This window comes from Echinops telfairi, unplaced genomic scaffold (genome assembly GCF_000313985.2).
Source record: "Echinops telfairi isolate 266 unplaced genomic scaffold, ASM31398v2 ScPeMD7_23;HRSCAF=83, whole genome shotgun sequence".
Classification (NCBI taxonomy): domain Eukaryota; kingdom Metazoa; phylum Chordata; class Mammalia; order Afrosoricida; family Tenrecidae; genus Echinops; species Echinops telfairi.
Genome location: NW_022103920.1, coordinates 68,461,336 through 68,475,879, shown reverse-complemented (window position 1 = coordinate 68,475,879; position 14,544 = coordinate 68,461,336). Strand labels below are relative to the sequence as shown.

The 14,544-nt window shown below is 38.0% G+C and overlaps 1 protein-coding gene across 1 annotated transcript in view; it reads left to right on the top strand.

The window, feature by feature from the left end:
* Positions 1-112: 112 nt before the first annotated feature.
* THSD7A (thrombospondin type 1 domain containing 7A) overlaps positions 113-14,544 on the top strand; it is a 283,581-nt gene continuing 269,149 nt past the window's right edge. Inside the window, exons 1-2 of the mRNA XM_004702825.2 lie at positions 113-248; positions 382-1,213. Of these exons, the coding sequence (XP_004702882.1) occupies positions 113-248; positions 382-1,213 (968 nt within the window). The remainder of the gene's footprint in view (positions 249-381; positions 1,214-14,544) is intronic.

The following is a 14,544-nucleotide window of genomic DNA, read 5'->3' as shown; positions in this document are numbered from 1 at the left end:
CTATTTCCTTTGGCAGTTACTGAAATGGATTTGGTGGGTTTGAGACAGGAGTAATGGGTCTTCACAGTGTCTTTTATGAGCAAGCCTCCTCTAACTACCTAAAATAAAGGGAATGAATAAAAGCAAACTTTTAGTAATCCCCAAAGGACCAAAAGTGAAATTATCCCAGCAATTACCTTATATAGACTCTGACACAGTTCCCTTTTTGCAAAAATACTTAGTCCTGATCATTACTTTGCCACCGCCATGTACAGAGACCTACTTTATTGCACTTTAGGGACGTTAATGTACTAGATCTTGAAACATCCTTTGGAATATGAAGTGACTTGTGGTTTTCTCCTAGTAGCGTTTTCTCCTAGTAACTCTTGTCTTGTTTTGTAGGTCCATGGGGTCGATGCATGGGAGACGAATGTGGTCCAGGAGGGATTCAGACCAGGGCTGTGTGGTGCGCCCATGTGGAAGGATGGACGACATTGCACACCAACTGTAAGCAGGTAGAGAGACCAAATAACCAGCAACATTGCTTCCGAATTTGTGACTGGCACAAAGAGTTGTACGACTGGAGGCTGGGCCCCTGGAACCAATGTCAACCTGTGATTTCAAAAACCCTGGAGAAACCCATGGAATGTGTGAAGGGGGAAGAAGGCGTTCAAGTGAGAGAGATAACATGCATTGAGAAAGACAGAAACATTCCCACCGAGGATATCATTTGTGAGTACTTTGAGCCCAAGCCTCTTCTGGAACAGGCTTGCCTTATCCCGTGCCAGCAAGATTGCATCGTGTCTGAGTTTTCTGCCTGGTCGGAGTGCTCCAAGACTTGTGGCAGTGGGCTCCAGCACAGGACACGTCATGTGGTGGCACCTCCTCAGTTTGGAGGCTCCGGTTGTCCAAACCTGACGGAGTTTCAGCTGTGTCAGACTGGTCCGTGTGAAGAGGAAGAGAGCATGTACAGCCTGCATGTTGGTCCTTGGAGCACGTGCTCAATGGCCCACTCGAGACAAGTCAGACAAGCCAGGAGACGTGGGAAAAATAAAGAACGGGACAGGGACCGAGGAAAAGGGGTAAAGGACCCAGAGGCCCGCGAACTTATTAAGAAGAAGAGAAATAGGAACCGACAGAACAGACAAGAGAACAAATATTGGGACATCCAGATTGGATATCAGACCAGGGAGGTTGTGTGTACTAACAAGACGGGGAAAGCTGCTGATTTGAGGTAATGGTTTACTGCCTTTCACTTCATGTGCTGTGCTGTCTTTCAAGGCCATCGGTCGGACGACACTTAAAATGTGTTCTACTGAAGTCCTGGTGTGCTACATGCACACATTAGGATGAATCACCTTCCTAAGTCCCTTTGGTACTTTAGAGCTTACGTGCTTCTGTTGCTATTACGGAGTTATTTCTGTTTTATTCAGGTTTAGTCATTACACTACTACATCTCCACACTAGCTGTCCTCAGTTGGATTTCAGCTCACAGTGACTCCATTTGTGTCTGGGCAAAAGTGTAGTCTGTAGGGTTTTCCATGGCTTATTTTGAGGGAGTCGATCACCAAGCCTTCAAGCACATTACGGGTGGACTTATATCGCCACCTTTCAGCTACCAGGTTAGAAGCTAGTGAAGCCTTTCACCGGTCAGACACTCTTGGCATCCTAAGACTTGGTGTAGTGGTTGCTTGTTGGGCTGCGACCCTAATGTTCTGCAGCTTGAAGCCACCAGGTGCTCTGAAGGTGAAAGACTGGCCTTTCTGCTCCGGTAAATAGTTACAGTCTTGGAAACACAGGGAGGTCCCTAGGAGTCAGCATTGACCCGAGGGTTGCGAGAGTTCAAATCTACTAAGAGCAATTCTCCACTCCTTTTAAGTTAAGAATGTTGCTTCCTTCTGTATAATGAAAAACATTTACTTATTAGCTACATTCTTAGGATTTTGAATTCAGATTCCTATTTTTAGTAAAATAGAGTAAGGCATTCTTGTAATCTCTCCAAGGTTGTAGCTTTTTCAGTATGACCCTATAAACAAAATCTGTTCTAAACAGCTACCTAGGGAGCTGGAGCTGAGAATAATGTTAGTTCACATTTTATAAAATAGAAGAACTCTCCCCAGAGAAGAAAAGAGAAACCTGCCACATAAAATAAGTTCAATGGAGGGTGTTTAATCATGAGCAGCCTAGTTTAGCCTAAATAGGCCATTAATTGACTACATGTTCTAGACAGAAATTATCCTTGGGTAAATACTGACTATATTTTAAAATATGAAAGACAGAAATTATCCTTCGGTAAATAATGACTATATTTTAAAATATGAAAGACGTTCTCAAGCATGATTTAATTGTTGTGAAAATAATATTCATTAAGGATTAGCCAAAGGATAGGATGTCCTCTGAAAATGCTCAGTTTTGCTCTTGGATAAGCCAGACCATCTGAGAGTGGCTTATTGGGATGATTTGCATAATGGACTTTTCTGAAATATTTATCCAGTTATGATTTGTGCTGATCTGAGAGGAATTATGGAAAGAAACCACTCAGAATTCAATATTGTATTGTTTGTTTAAATGACATTGAGAATGTCATCTACTACCTTTTGACCTTTTTACTGACAACATATATCACACATTGCACTGAGGTCACAGCTCAGGTGTGTTTTTTTTGTTTTTGTTTTTTTTTCCCTTTTCTAACTTTATTTGTACGATGCTGGATTCTTTTTTCGTATACACCACAAGCAAAATTACTCAATACAGAAACAGATGCGAAAGTCCAGAAATCTTCAACTGACACAGACCAGAAGTTTGTAAAATGATCCACTCTTCTCACTGTATTCTTTTACACAGCTCAGGTGTTTTGAGTAAGCAGCTGCATTGCTTTTCTTACGGTCCCTGGAAACCTTTTGGCCCGTAAATGATGCTATTTTCTTGTTCCGCTATGGGAAACCTGAAGAGAATCATGAGGCATGCATTTTGTCAGTTAGTATTAACACTCCCTCACTCCATCTCTTCTCTCATCCTCAGTTTTCCTTCTCTCATTCTTGTCTAGTATTGTTATTTATTTTGGAAGCTTATTTAAAACTTTTTGGAGCGGAGCATAGATTAAATATATAAATAGACAAACAAGCAAACGTATAGCAAATAATTGATTCATCTGTTTAAGACAATAACTTTTCCCAATATAGCTTGTTTCACTATTTTTAGCATCTTTGCTACCCTTCCCTTTGTGCTAATACATTTGTTTTCTATTTCAATTGAGAAATATTTCAGATTTTTCTCTATTGGTCTTTTTTTGTTGTTTTTCCGATGACTTTTCTGACTTTGCTAATGACTGTTTCTTCCTCTGCTTTCATTTCTTAGTTCCTTTCAGGGCGCTGTGAGTGTGTGAGTGTGTGTGTGTGAGTGTGTGTGTGTGTGTGTGTGCGCGCGCGCACTTAATCTCTAGTTCTGGGTTATGCGTGCTTTTCAATTCAATTCTGGTTTGTTCTTTTCTCATTATTCTTGTTCCAGCGGTTTTCTGCTCTCCTCTGCTGATGTATTGTACTTACGTTAGTTACTTGGATCCCACCGAGCAATTGAATGAGCCGCCAAGGCAACGTGAGTTGTCTCCTGCTGTCATTGGCTTAACATGCTGCACACATTTAATTTAATGTTGTCTACTCAATTAGGATGGTACCTACTACTGGATACGGAGTAGTATTCTTATCTAGTGTTAATTAGAAATATATTTAGTAAACTGCAGATCACTTGTCAGGTGTTACATTCCATTGAAATAACCTATCTAACTTGCTCTAGCTGCATGGCAGTGGCATCAGTATCTCACTTAGTGCGGGTGTGGATCAAACTTGATGTTCAATAATTAAATTTGTGATGGATATTTCTCTTATCTGAGTTATTGTACATGATGAAGAAAGTTAAAATCCTAGAGAAGAAGGGTCAAAATTCAGGTATATTGCCTATACTTGGTACAAGCATTACACCATGATATCAAGGAAGCAAAATGAGTCCCATTAGGAAAGCACAGTGTTACAGGTCATTTGCATTTAAAATGCTTTCTGTATCAAACGCAGAAATGCTTTTATTACATTAGAGGATGAAAATTATTTTATATAGTTAGACAATCCTATTTCAATACCTAAATAAATTTGGCACAATATGCCCAACAGTCTTAGGGAAGTAGTTCATAGGCAGGTAGTAATAATAATTTTAGTTGAACTGTTAAAATTTCCAAGTGAAAGATGCATTCCAAGCTGCACTGAAGGCATTGGCTAAAAATATGGTTCCAGGAATTCACAGCCTACACATTTGAGTGTTTCAGCAAATTGATGAAGTGCTCACTCATTTGTGCCAAAATATTTAGGAGAGAGCTACCTAGCCTGTGGACTCCAATATGTCCGTATCCACAGCCAGTAAAAGGAAAGGTGATCCAAACAGAGGTAGACATGACGCAGCGTGGTGTTTCAAGTCGCACTTTTGAACACGTTGAAGAGATGTTTTTGAATTATTGACTGTTCTTCCATGGGCACTGATTGTGTATTTTAAAACGTCAGTGATTTCTGAGTTTTTCATTATGTTGCTTAATGGTCCAGTACTGAATTTTTTTTCTTTATGTTGAGGTGTAATCCATATAAAAGATTGTAATGGTGAAGATCAAGTCTCCTTCTTTCAATAAGCAAGGTTGTGTCATCTCTCTATTGAAAACTGCCAGTGAGTCTCTTTGAAACCTGATGCCACAGCCTTTTCCAATCAGCTTCTTGGCTTCTTTGCTTAGTGTAGAGATTGAATAAAGATGGTAAAAGCATACAACCCTGATGCCCACCTTTCCTAATTTTAAACCATGCAATAGCTCCGTGTTCAATTTCAACAACAACCTCTTGATCTGTGTTAGCATTCTGCAAGAACACAGTGAGGTATGCTGGAATTCCCATTCTTCACAAATGGGTTTATGATCCACAAAGTTGAATGCCAGTGAAACACAGGTAAATATCTTTCTAGCATTCTCTGTTTTAGGCCCAGATCCATCTAATATGAACAATGATGTTTCCTGTTCCATGTTCTCTTCTGAATCTAGCTTGAACTTTTGGTAGTTTTCTGTAAATGTATTGCGACAACTATTTTTTAAAGTATCTTCAGAATAATTTTACTTAGGTGTGATGTGTCCGAATTGACTAAGGGACAGTGAGTGTGATTTGAGTGTGGGTGAATTTAATGATATTGATCAACAGATATTTACCTTTGTCCTTCAATAATATCAGTTCATGATCATATACTACCCCTCTAAATGGTTCAACAGCTACAAATTAGTTTTGATACAGTAACTCTATTCTTTCAATATTTTGACACTTCTATGTTTTTAAATATCTTGACCATAAAACCTTCAATATTGTTACTTTATGCTTGAATTTTGTATTCAATTCAAAAATATCTAAAAATATTGAATGTTCTTCTTTTTTGCTTTTCTAACTCCAGATTTTTATACATTTCAGTACAACACTTTATTTTGTCTTCTGGGACTGCCCCTTGAATTATTTTGTTCAGCTCCTTTACTTCCTCATTGCTTGCTTTTACAGTAGCTATTCCACATTTAAGAGCAAGTTTTCTAATCTCTTCTGATGTTCATTTGGGGATTTTTATTCTTTCCTATCTTTTTAATGCCTTTTTCCTTTCTTCTGTATCATGACTTATATGTCATCTTACAATTTGTCTGGTTATTGGCCATTAGAGTTCAAAGTGTCACATATATGTATGTCTATGCTTATAAATATATATTTAATGTGATCATCATTAAATTCAGATGGAATATAATTAAAATCATTTTCGTTCCTGCAAACTAATAAATAAGATGATGGAGGGAGGAGAGATATAAATATTCTATTTTTAATAATTTTAAGGATACATAAACAAATCTACCGTCAAATCAAACCCATTTAGTTCCTGCTCATAATGACCTTGTGTAGCGCTTCTGATGCTATAAATCTTTATGGGAGCACGTAGCCTCATAGTTTCCCTCAGAATGTCTGTTTGATACGAACCACTGACCTTTCAACCAGCATTCAAATGTTTACCCAGTAGCACTACTAGCGCTCCTTAAATAACAAATCTAACTATATAAAACTTTGCAAATAACACCACTTAAAAAAGTCTTAATGATTTAAAATTCACATATAATATACTTCCATGGTTAAGCTACTTTTAAAGAGTTGTGTATGCATCGCTACAATCAGTTCTTAATGCACCCTCCCTCCTCCCATATTCATTATTTGCCCCTCAATTCCCCTCAACCTCCCACCCCCGAGCCCCGATAAGCTGTTACATCAGTTGTTGTCGCTTTACATCCACTCTTTCTGTGCTTCAAAAACTGATAAACTTAGCAGAAACAGTAAAAACACAAAGAGAGAAAGAAAAGATCACTGACAATATTAAGGTAAGCTAGAGAGAATATTTCAGTCTTCGAATAAACCAGAAACCTTTAAACCAGAGCATATTCAGGATGCAACCAGAGGGACGTCAACTGAGCAGGTATCATATTCTATCATGGTTCCATCCACTATAATCAAGTTCATAGTAATTTCTGTCTGATATTAAAGATGCCAATGTCCCTGTACTGTGACCAGAGAGGACCTGCCAGAGGCTTGATTCAAGTAGGCATTCTGCAGATGGATTTTGTGCTCCCACTGCCCTCCTTAGCCTTCTATAAATTGAGTCTTCACTTTTTAAGCTCTGATACATCTCCCTTCATCAAATTAGTATTTTAATAGCACCAGTCTTGGTGTAGAAAAATAGAGGTTTACCTGCCTATAACATTTAATAAAATATACCAATTGCAGATATATTAACTTAGTATAAAATTTAAAAGGCAACATATAAGATAGTCCAGAATATACTAAAAAATAAAAACAGAGGAGAGACTAACTGTAGCAGATAATTTTATGCATTGCATTTCATGGAGTAGCTAATGTTTGTGTAACCGAAAGGTTGTAGTTTTGCACCCACCAGCTTGGCAGGAGGAAGTGTGGCAGTCTGCTTCTGTAAAGAGGGCAGCCTTGGACATCCTGTGATTGCCAAAGCCTTGAAAATCCTGTGTCCTGTGTGGTCTCTATAGAGATGCTTGATGGCAGGTGGGTTTGATTTGTTGGGTGTTTTCTTTCTCTCTCTTGCTCTTTGTGTGTGTGTGTGTGTGTGACAAATCATCAAATGAAGCATAACAGGGTGTATAGCAGATGATTTCCAAACCATGAAATATATTGTTTATCATGAGAAGATATTTTGAATTATAAGGAAGAGGAGCAATTCAGTGAATTTATTTTGGGGGAAATTTATTTGAATTTGAATGAAGATGATTTTTTAAAAGAACTGATTCATTACATTATAACAGGGAGTGCATTGATTCAAGACTGTCAAATATGCACCGTTAATGCACAAAATATTCAGGTAGTTGGTTTTTTACTATTGTCATGAATATGAAATACAGATAATTACATAGTGAATAAATGATAATTAGGTGTATATGAACATCACAGATATCTCTTATTATAGCATAATGTGTAATTGAAAAATAGCCTAAATCCCACCAAGAAAGAATAATTGTTGGGATTTGTTTAATCCTGGTTAACCATGCTTAAATTATGGTTCTTCAGTATATGGGAGTGCATGTAGTTATTATCAAATGTGCCTTCTGGTTAAATATGGAGTGAAGACAATTTACTGCACTCCTTTGTCTTGAAATCATCCAGAACCACCAATAAAGGAAATAAACATTTGTATCTCTCGTGAAAAAGGAGAAGGGAAGTGGCCACAGATAATTCTTAATCTAAATGTTGATGGAAACCAGGACCTGAAGTATAAAAGAGATTTTCATAATTAGTGGTACAATCCTGAGAGGCCCATCCAGTAATCTTTTTATTAAATTATAACATGCTAGGGTATATGGGCAGGCCACAAGGGATGTGGGAAGGCCTTTTAAATTAGTTCCTTATTTCCGAATTTCAAGATAAGTGTAACTGGAAAAAGAAATTAAGCTGAAATGTGACTTCTCCTGTCCCCTGTCTAAGGGAAACTAGCCAAGTTAAAAGGGAGAAACTTATTAAGATTGAATGGAATGGGTTCCTGGAATTTCTGAGACTCTAAATCTCTATAGGAGTAGAACGCCCCGTCTTTCTCCAGCAGAGTAGCTGAGGGTTCAAACTGCTGACCTTGTGGTTGGCAGCTTAACTTGTAACCCACTCCACAACCACGGCTCCTTACAAACCTGAGAAGGGTGTTAAGAAATCATCTCCCAATTGCAACAAGGTTTTGCTGTGAATCAATCTCTGGAAGCTTTAGCTGGTACGGCGCACCTTCCCTTGAACCAATAGACCCATGTCTGGCTATCAAAGGCTTACCACGGTCAGAAGGAATATGGAATGTGCTGTAGGTAATATAGAAAACACTTAGGGAGACATGCTGCATAGTGTTGAAACTATCCTCCATCTGAGCATGCTTTGCTCTGTCATCTTGCCTAATAATGGCAATTAATTATAATTTAAAACCCAATAGGAGCATTGCCAAGAATATGGGAAATGTACCCAAGCAAAATTTCTGAGATAACAAGGCAAAACTAGGATTAAAAACAGATTTCTGATGGTTAGCTCCTAGCCAGCTTCTAGAAACTTCATAAAGCAAACACTTCAGATGTGTATCCATCAGCTGATAAATAACTGGGTTAAGCCGGCAGAGAACAAAGAATCTAACAGCTCTTTCAAAGTGCTAGTGTATCTTTACTCACCCCCTTCACTCTCTTTATACCCGACTCTCCACCTTAGAAGACTAGCTGCTACTACAAGCTTCTGCTTCAAGATTATTCCCCAGGCCAGTAATAGGCTTCAACCTAAACCACTGCTTTAACAGTCGTCTGAAAGCTAGGAGAATCAACAATAGGAAGCCTATCATATTAATTTAAGGCTCTGTGATGTTGAACAAGTCATCTAGACTTTCCAGGACTTGATTTGCCTTTGTTACCTAGTGCTTCTATTTCAGAAATAGCACAAGTGGAAAGCTGGAACAAACCTAAATATATTCAATTAGACTGGATTTAGGAGTCCTAATTCAAGGCAACTGTTTCAGAGGAAAGCCTTTCCTCTCTGTTGGCTCTGGAGAAAAAACATGTCCTTGTCATCAATTTCCTCCCGGAGTCTGACTTTCTCGGCACAGTGACCTTAGGTTCAAACTGCTCCATTTCCACCTCTTTTTTCTTAGTGGGAGCTTGTCCCCCTGAGTTACGGTTTCACCCCTTTTGTATCTCAAAAGAGGCTGACTCAGAATATACTCTAACCCTGTAGAGTGCATCCTGCTTCTTTAACATCAGATTACAGAATGGAGGATGGTGACATAATACTGAGAAGCATGAACCAGCTAACAGCACATTTCTGAGGGGACCCAATTCAATCCATCACACGTATTCGTGGAGAGAGGGTTATAAGTGATGGGGAAGAGGGAAGCAGGGACACTTTGAAAAGGCTTCCAAATATTGTGATTCCAATTCATCCTGGATAACAATCATACCTAAATGGAGGGTATAAAAGAATCATATATATCTATATCTATATCTATCTATCTATATATCTTGAGGGAAAGTTACTTAATTTTAAGCATGTTCTACAAATTAGTTAATACCAAATAAGCAGGAGTGATTTATATGCCATGCATATAAAGTAATACTGCTTTTGCAGTCTTGAAAGTAAGTGTAATTAAAAGTGAATATTTTTTATTCAGCTGCTGTGCTGCATGGTTCCCTCCCTACTGCAGGACTTTGTGAATCAGTGATATTGCAAATGGGATTCTAACCCCACCAAAAAGAAGAGAGTAAATTGCCCACTATTTAAGTAACACTAACTCCTTTTAGGTTGTTCAGAATCCATTTATAAAATTACTACTTCCAAAGCATAAATAGCAGGCTTTTAGCTTAAAAATTTTTTTTATAATTTCCAAAGGTGTGATTTGACTGCCAGATAGGAAATCATTCTTGTAAGTTTGCCTCAGCCTTTTAGATGCAGCTGATTAAAGAAAGTCAATATATCTAGATCCTGTCATAGATGGAAATGGCGGAAGAGAAATTTGGTTTCAAGCTGTAGATCTTGCTGAGCAGTGTATTCTGATTTCCCTTAGAAGTCCACACTCAGACATTCCTGTCTTGCTCTGAGCACGCTTTTAAATCAGGTTTCCTGGTACTCCTCATTCTGTGGGATAGAACTAATGGGAGTCAGCAGCAGTGCATCAGCATGTGCAAAGAGCGTTTCTGGGGTATCATTTTCTATTTGCTGATGAATAAAACATGGCTTAATTTCGCCAACAAAATCCACAGAATTTGTCCAGAATACTTGGATTATGCCTATGTATATTTCAGACTCTTGTAAAATTTTCTTCCATAATCCCTCTCTTACTCATGGTACTACATCAACCCTTGACAATTTTTCTCACCTTCTCAACCTGCCTACACTTTTGTTAATTACCTTTTTTATTGGCATATAATTCACATTTCATACAATTCAATAGTTTAACCTTATTAAGAAGAGTTATTCTATCATCACGAAAATAAATTTTAGAATATTTTCTTGTTTGTATTGTTGTTAGCTCCCCATTTCCCTGCTACCTACTTTGCCATGGCTCTAGGTAATTATTAATTCAGCTATTGTATCAGTAGATTTACCTATCTTGAATTTTATACACAGAAAGACATACCAAGCAAAATCAAGAAAAAAATCAAACCAATGACCATGACAAATAGAACAGAGAAAGGCCTCAATAGAAAAGAAAGCAGAACAAATTTAGAAGGGTTTGTCAAAAGGGAGATCGAGGAAGTTCTTATGTTCCAAAGGGACATCGAATTATAAAGCGTTATATTTTAACCTAACTTAATCTGCCAGAAGTGATTATGCAGTGCTCTCTGACTGGTAGCAAGCTATTCGCATCCCGGGACTATGGTCAGTGTGGAATCACTGGAGCCTTCATCGATGACATGGGGACCCTGCAAATAGGTTTTGCCCTTCTGCAGTCATCCATAGCTTTCTGTAAACGGAGTGTTCAGAATGCAAGCTCTGATCATTTTCCCACCTCCAGATTTGGATTTTCTTCTTTATAATCCTTAGATCACACAGACTGGTGGGTCTCTTCCATGTGAACTTAATTGACAACTCACTTAGATAGCCACTTGTTGGAATACAAGCCTTTAAGACTCCAGACACAATTCTTTCTGAGAGCCAGACACTGTCTGATTTCTTCACTACACTTCGATATAACGCCCTTATCTTCATTGTTCTCTCCATGAAGGTGAGTACAGAGTAGGGCCATGTCATAGGAACTAATTGTTCTTAGATTAAGGCTATGATTAAAATGAGCCCAAAGCCCATTCATTTGGAAAAGAAATCAAGAAAACAATACCTTTACAATAACAGCAAAATTAATAAAATACTTAGAAATTTACCAATCCATGGACATAAATTCCACTTATCTGCCAGTTTTTTGTACTACAGTGGCTTGCTTGTTTCTGTGATTCTGGAAGCCATGCCACTGTTATTTGAAATGCCAACAGGGTCACCCTTTGTAAACAAGTTTCATTGGGGCTTCCAGACTAAGAACAGACTTCCAGGAAGAAAGAGGCAGCCCACATCTGAGGAATTAGCCAATTGAATCCTTGATAATAGGGAGTACAACATTGTGTTAAATAATGCCAGAATATGAGCCCCTCAGATGGGAAGACACTCAAAATATGATGGAGGTAATTACCTCCTCAATGCAGACTTTGTCTTAATTATCTGGAAAGAGAAAAGCCTTCAGGACCTTCATTTGCTAATAGCTCATGACTTGAAGGATAAGAAGTTACCAAAAAACGTCCATCAGTAATTGGGATGTAGAATGTAGGAAGTGTGAATCCAGGAATATTGGAACTCATTATAAATGAAATAGCACAAGAAACAATATTCTAGGCATTACTGTGGAATTGGAATTGGTTATTTCACGGAGCTTGCTATGCAAGGAATTGCAAATTCAAGAGGAATGCTGTTTCATTACTCATCAAAAAGGATATTCCAGGGTTTATTGTGAAGTACAATGCTATATGTGATGATAATGAAATGTACAAAGGCTTAGAGTTAGAAAGTGAAAAAGAACGTGCTCAGCATTTTGCAAGCTGAAAGCACTGAACAAAATATTCAAGTCTCAAGTTGCATTATTGAAGGACTCTGTGGGCAATTAAGTGATTGATGCTGGATACATAAAAAGAAGCTGGAAAGAATTCATAGTCACTGTACCTAAAGTAATTCATCAATGTCTAATCATTTCCAGAAGTAGTATATGTTCAATAACAGATGGTATTGAAGAAGGAGGATGTCCAAGCTGCACTGCAGATATTAATGAAAAAACAAGGTTCTAAGGATTGACTAAATACTAATTGAAATAATTTAAAAACTGATACAGTGATGTAAAGTTTCACCAATCTATGCTAAAGGAGAGAGGCAGCTACCTGGCTAACCAACTGGAAGAGATCCATGGTTGTACGATTGTGAAAATTATAGAAAAATAAGATTAATGTCACATGAAAGTATATTTTTGCTGAAGGTAATTCATAAACAGTTGAAGTAGTATATCCCAGGAATTCAAACCAGATTCAGAAGAGGATGTGTAAGGAGTGGATATTGCAGATCTCAGATGGATCCTGGCTGAAAACAGATAATAATAGAAAGATATTTACTGGTATTTCATTCACTATGCAAATGTATTCAATTTTGTGGGATACAAATTATGAAAAACTGGGAAGAATGGGAATTCCACAATACATCATTGTTTTCATGTGGAACCTGTACTTAGACCAGGAAGCAATTTTATCTAACAATGGGATAGTGAATTGTTTAAAATCTGGAAAGGTGTGACTCAGGATTTTATCATTTCACCATACTTTTTAAAACTCTCTGCTAAGCAAATAATTTGAGAGGCTAGACTGTGTGTAAACAAACAAACAAACAAGACATCGGGACTGGAGGAAATCTCATTGACAACTTTTCCTATGCAGATGACACAACTTTGCTTCCTGGAAGCCAAGAGAACTTGAAGCACTTATTGATGTAATATCAAAGACTTCAGCCTTCAGTATGTATTAAATCTTAATATAAATAAAACATAAATCGGCACAAGTGGAGTGAAAAGCAATATCATGATAAACAGCGAAAAGATCGAAATTGTCATATGTTTTATTTCACTTTGTGTTAGGCCGGTTGACTAGGAAGCCAATTCAGTGATATATATATATATATATATGTAAGAGAGAGCTATATATCAAGAGGGAATTATGCTTCAATAAAACATTCCAGCACAGTCCAACTCAAGTCCATAAGCCTAATCCTAGTCTATAAATCCCTCTGCAGACTCACAGAGGCACATGCAATGATGCAGAGTGCAGGAAGATCACAGGCCGGTGGGTGCAGAGTATAGATCCAATGGCGGTGGACGCATCTCCAGGGCTCCTGCAGGTCTCTTGTACTGTCAACAGGAAGGTGAAGGCAGAAAGAGAGGCGGAGATTTCCAGGACCCTCCTTAAGAGGAAGTCACGCCCACAAGGAAGCACCATCAGGCTGCAACATGATTGACAGGCTAGTCTCCACCCCTACACTTCAAGTTGAAGGAAATTATGTAACTGCCACACACTTGGATCTACAATTAATGTTCATGGAAATCAAATCGTGTATTGCATTTGACAAAACTGCTGCAAAAGACCTCTTTAAAGTCTGAGAGAGCAAAGGTATCATCATTTGAGGACAAGGTTTCCCTGTCCTAAGCCATCATATTTTCAGTGGCCACATATGCATGGGAAAGATGGACACTAAATGAAGACTGAAGGTGAAATGATGCATCTGAATCATGGTGTCGAAAGTACCATAGACAAAAGAATAACAAACAAATTTGTCTTGGAGGAAGTGCAAATAGAAATTTCCTTAGAAGAGTAGTTGGCAAGACTTCTTCTCAGATACTTTGGGCATCAAGAATGATCAGTCCCTGGTAAAGGACATTGTGAGGAGAGCAGAGAGGCACTGGAAAAAGATGGCCCTCCTGGAGATTGACTGACACAGTGACCGCAACAATTGGCTCAAACATGACCATTGTGAGGATGGTGCAAGACTGGGCGATGTTTCTTTCTGGGAAACATAGGCATATAGGTTCGTCAGGAGTTGGGTCTAACTCAATGGCACCTAACAAAAATTACATAGACATAAAAGACTTGTAAGGTGAGTGCTATCAAACACCGCAAAAAGAACTAAAAGAGAGGTACAAAAATGGGAATTCATCCTGTGATCATTGATTATAAGATTTACTTTAACGAAAATGTCAGTCTTATGTAGATATCTCAATAGAAGTCCGAATAACACTTTAATGAAATCAAATTTATTAACTAATTTCATATGGAAGGTAATATAACTTCAACTATCAAAAGCAATGTAAAGAAAAAGGACACATTTCCCCAATATCAAAATACGTTATTCAGCCACTGTAATAAAAACAGCCTAGACCCGGCTATCAAAAAGTATAGCATCTGGGGTCTTA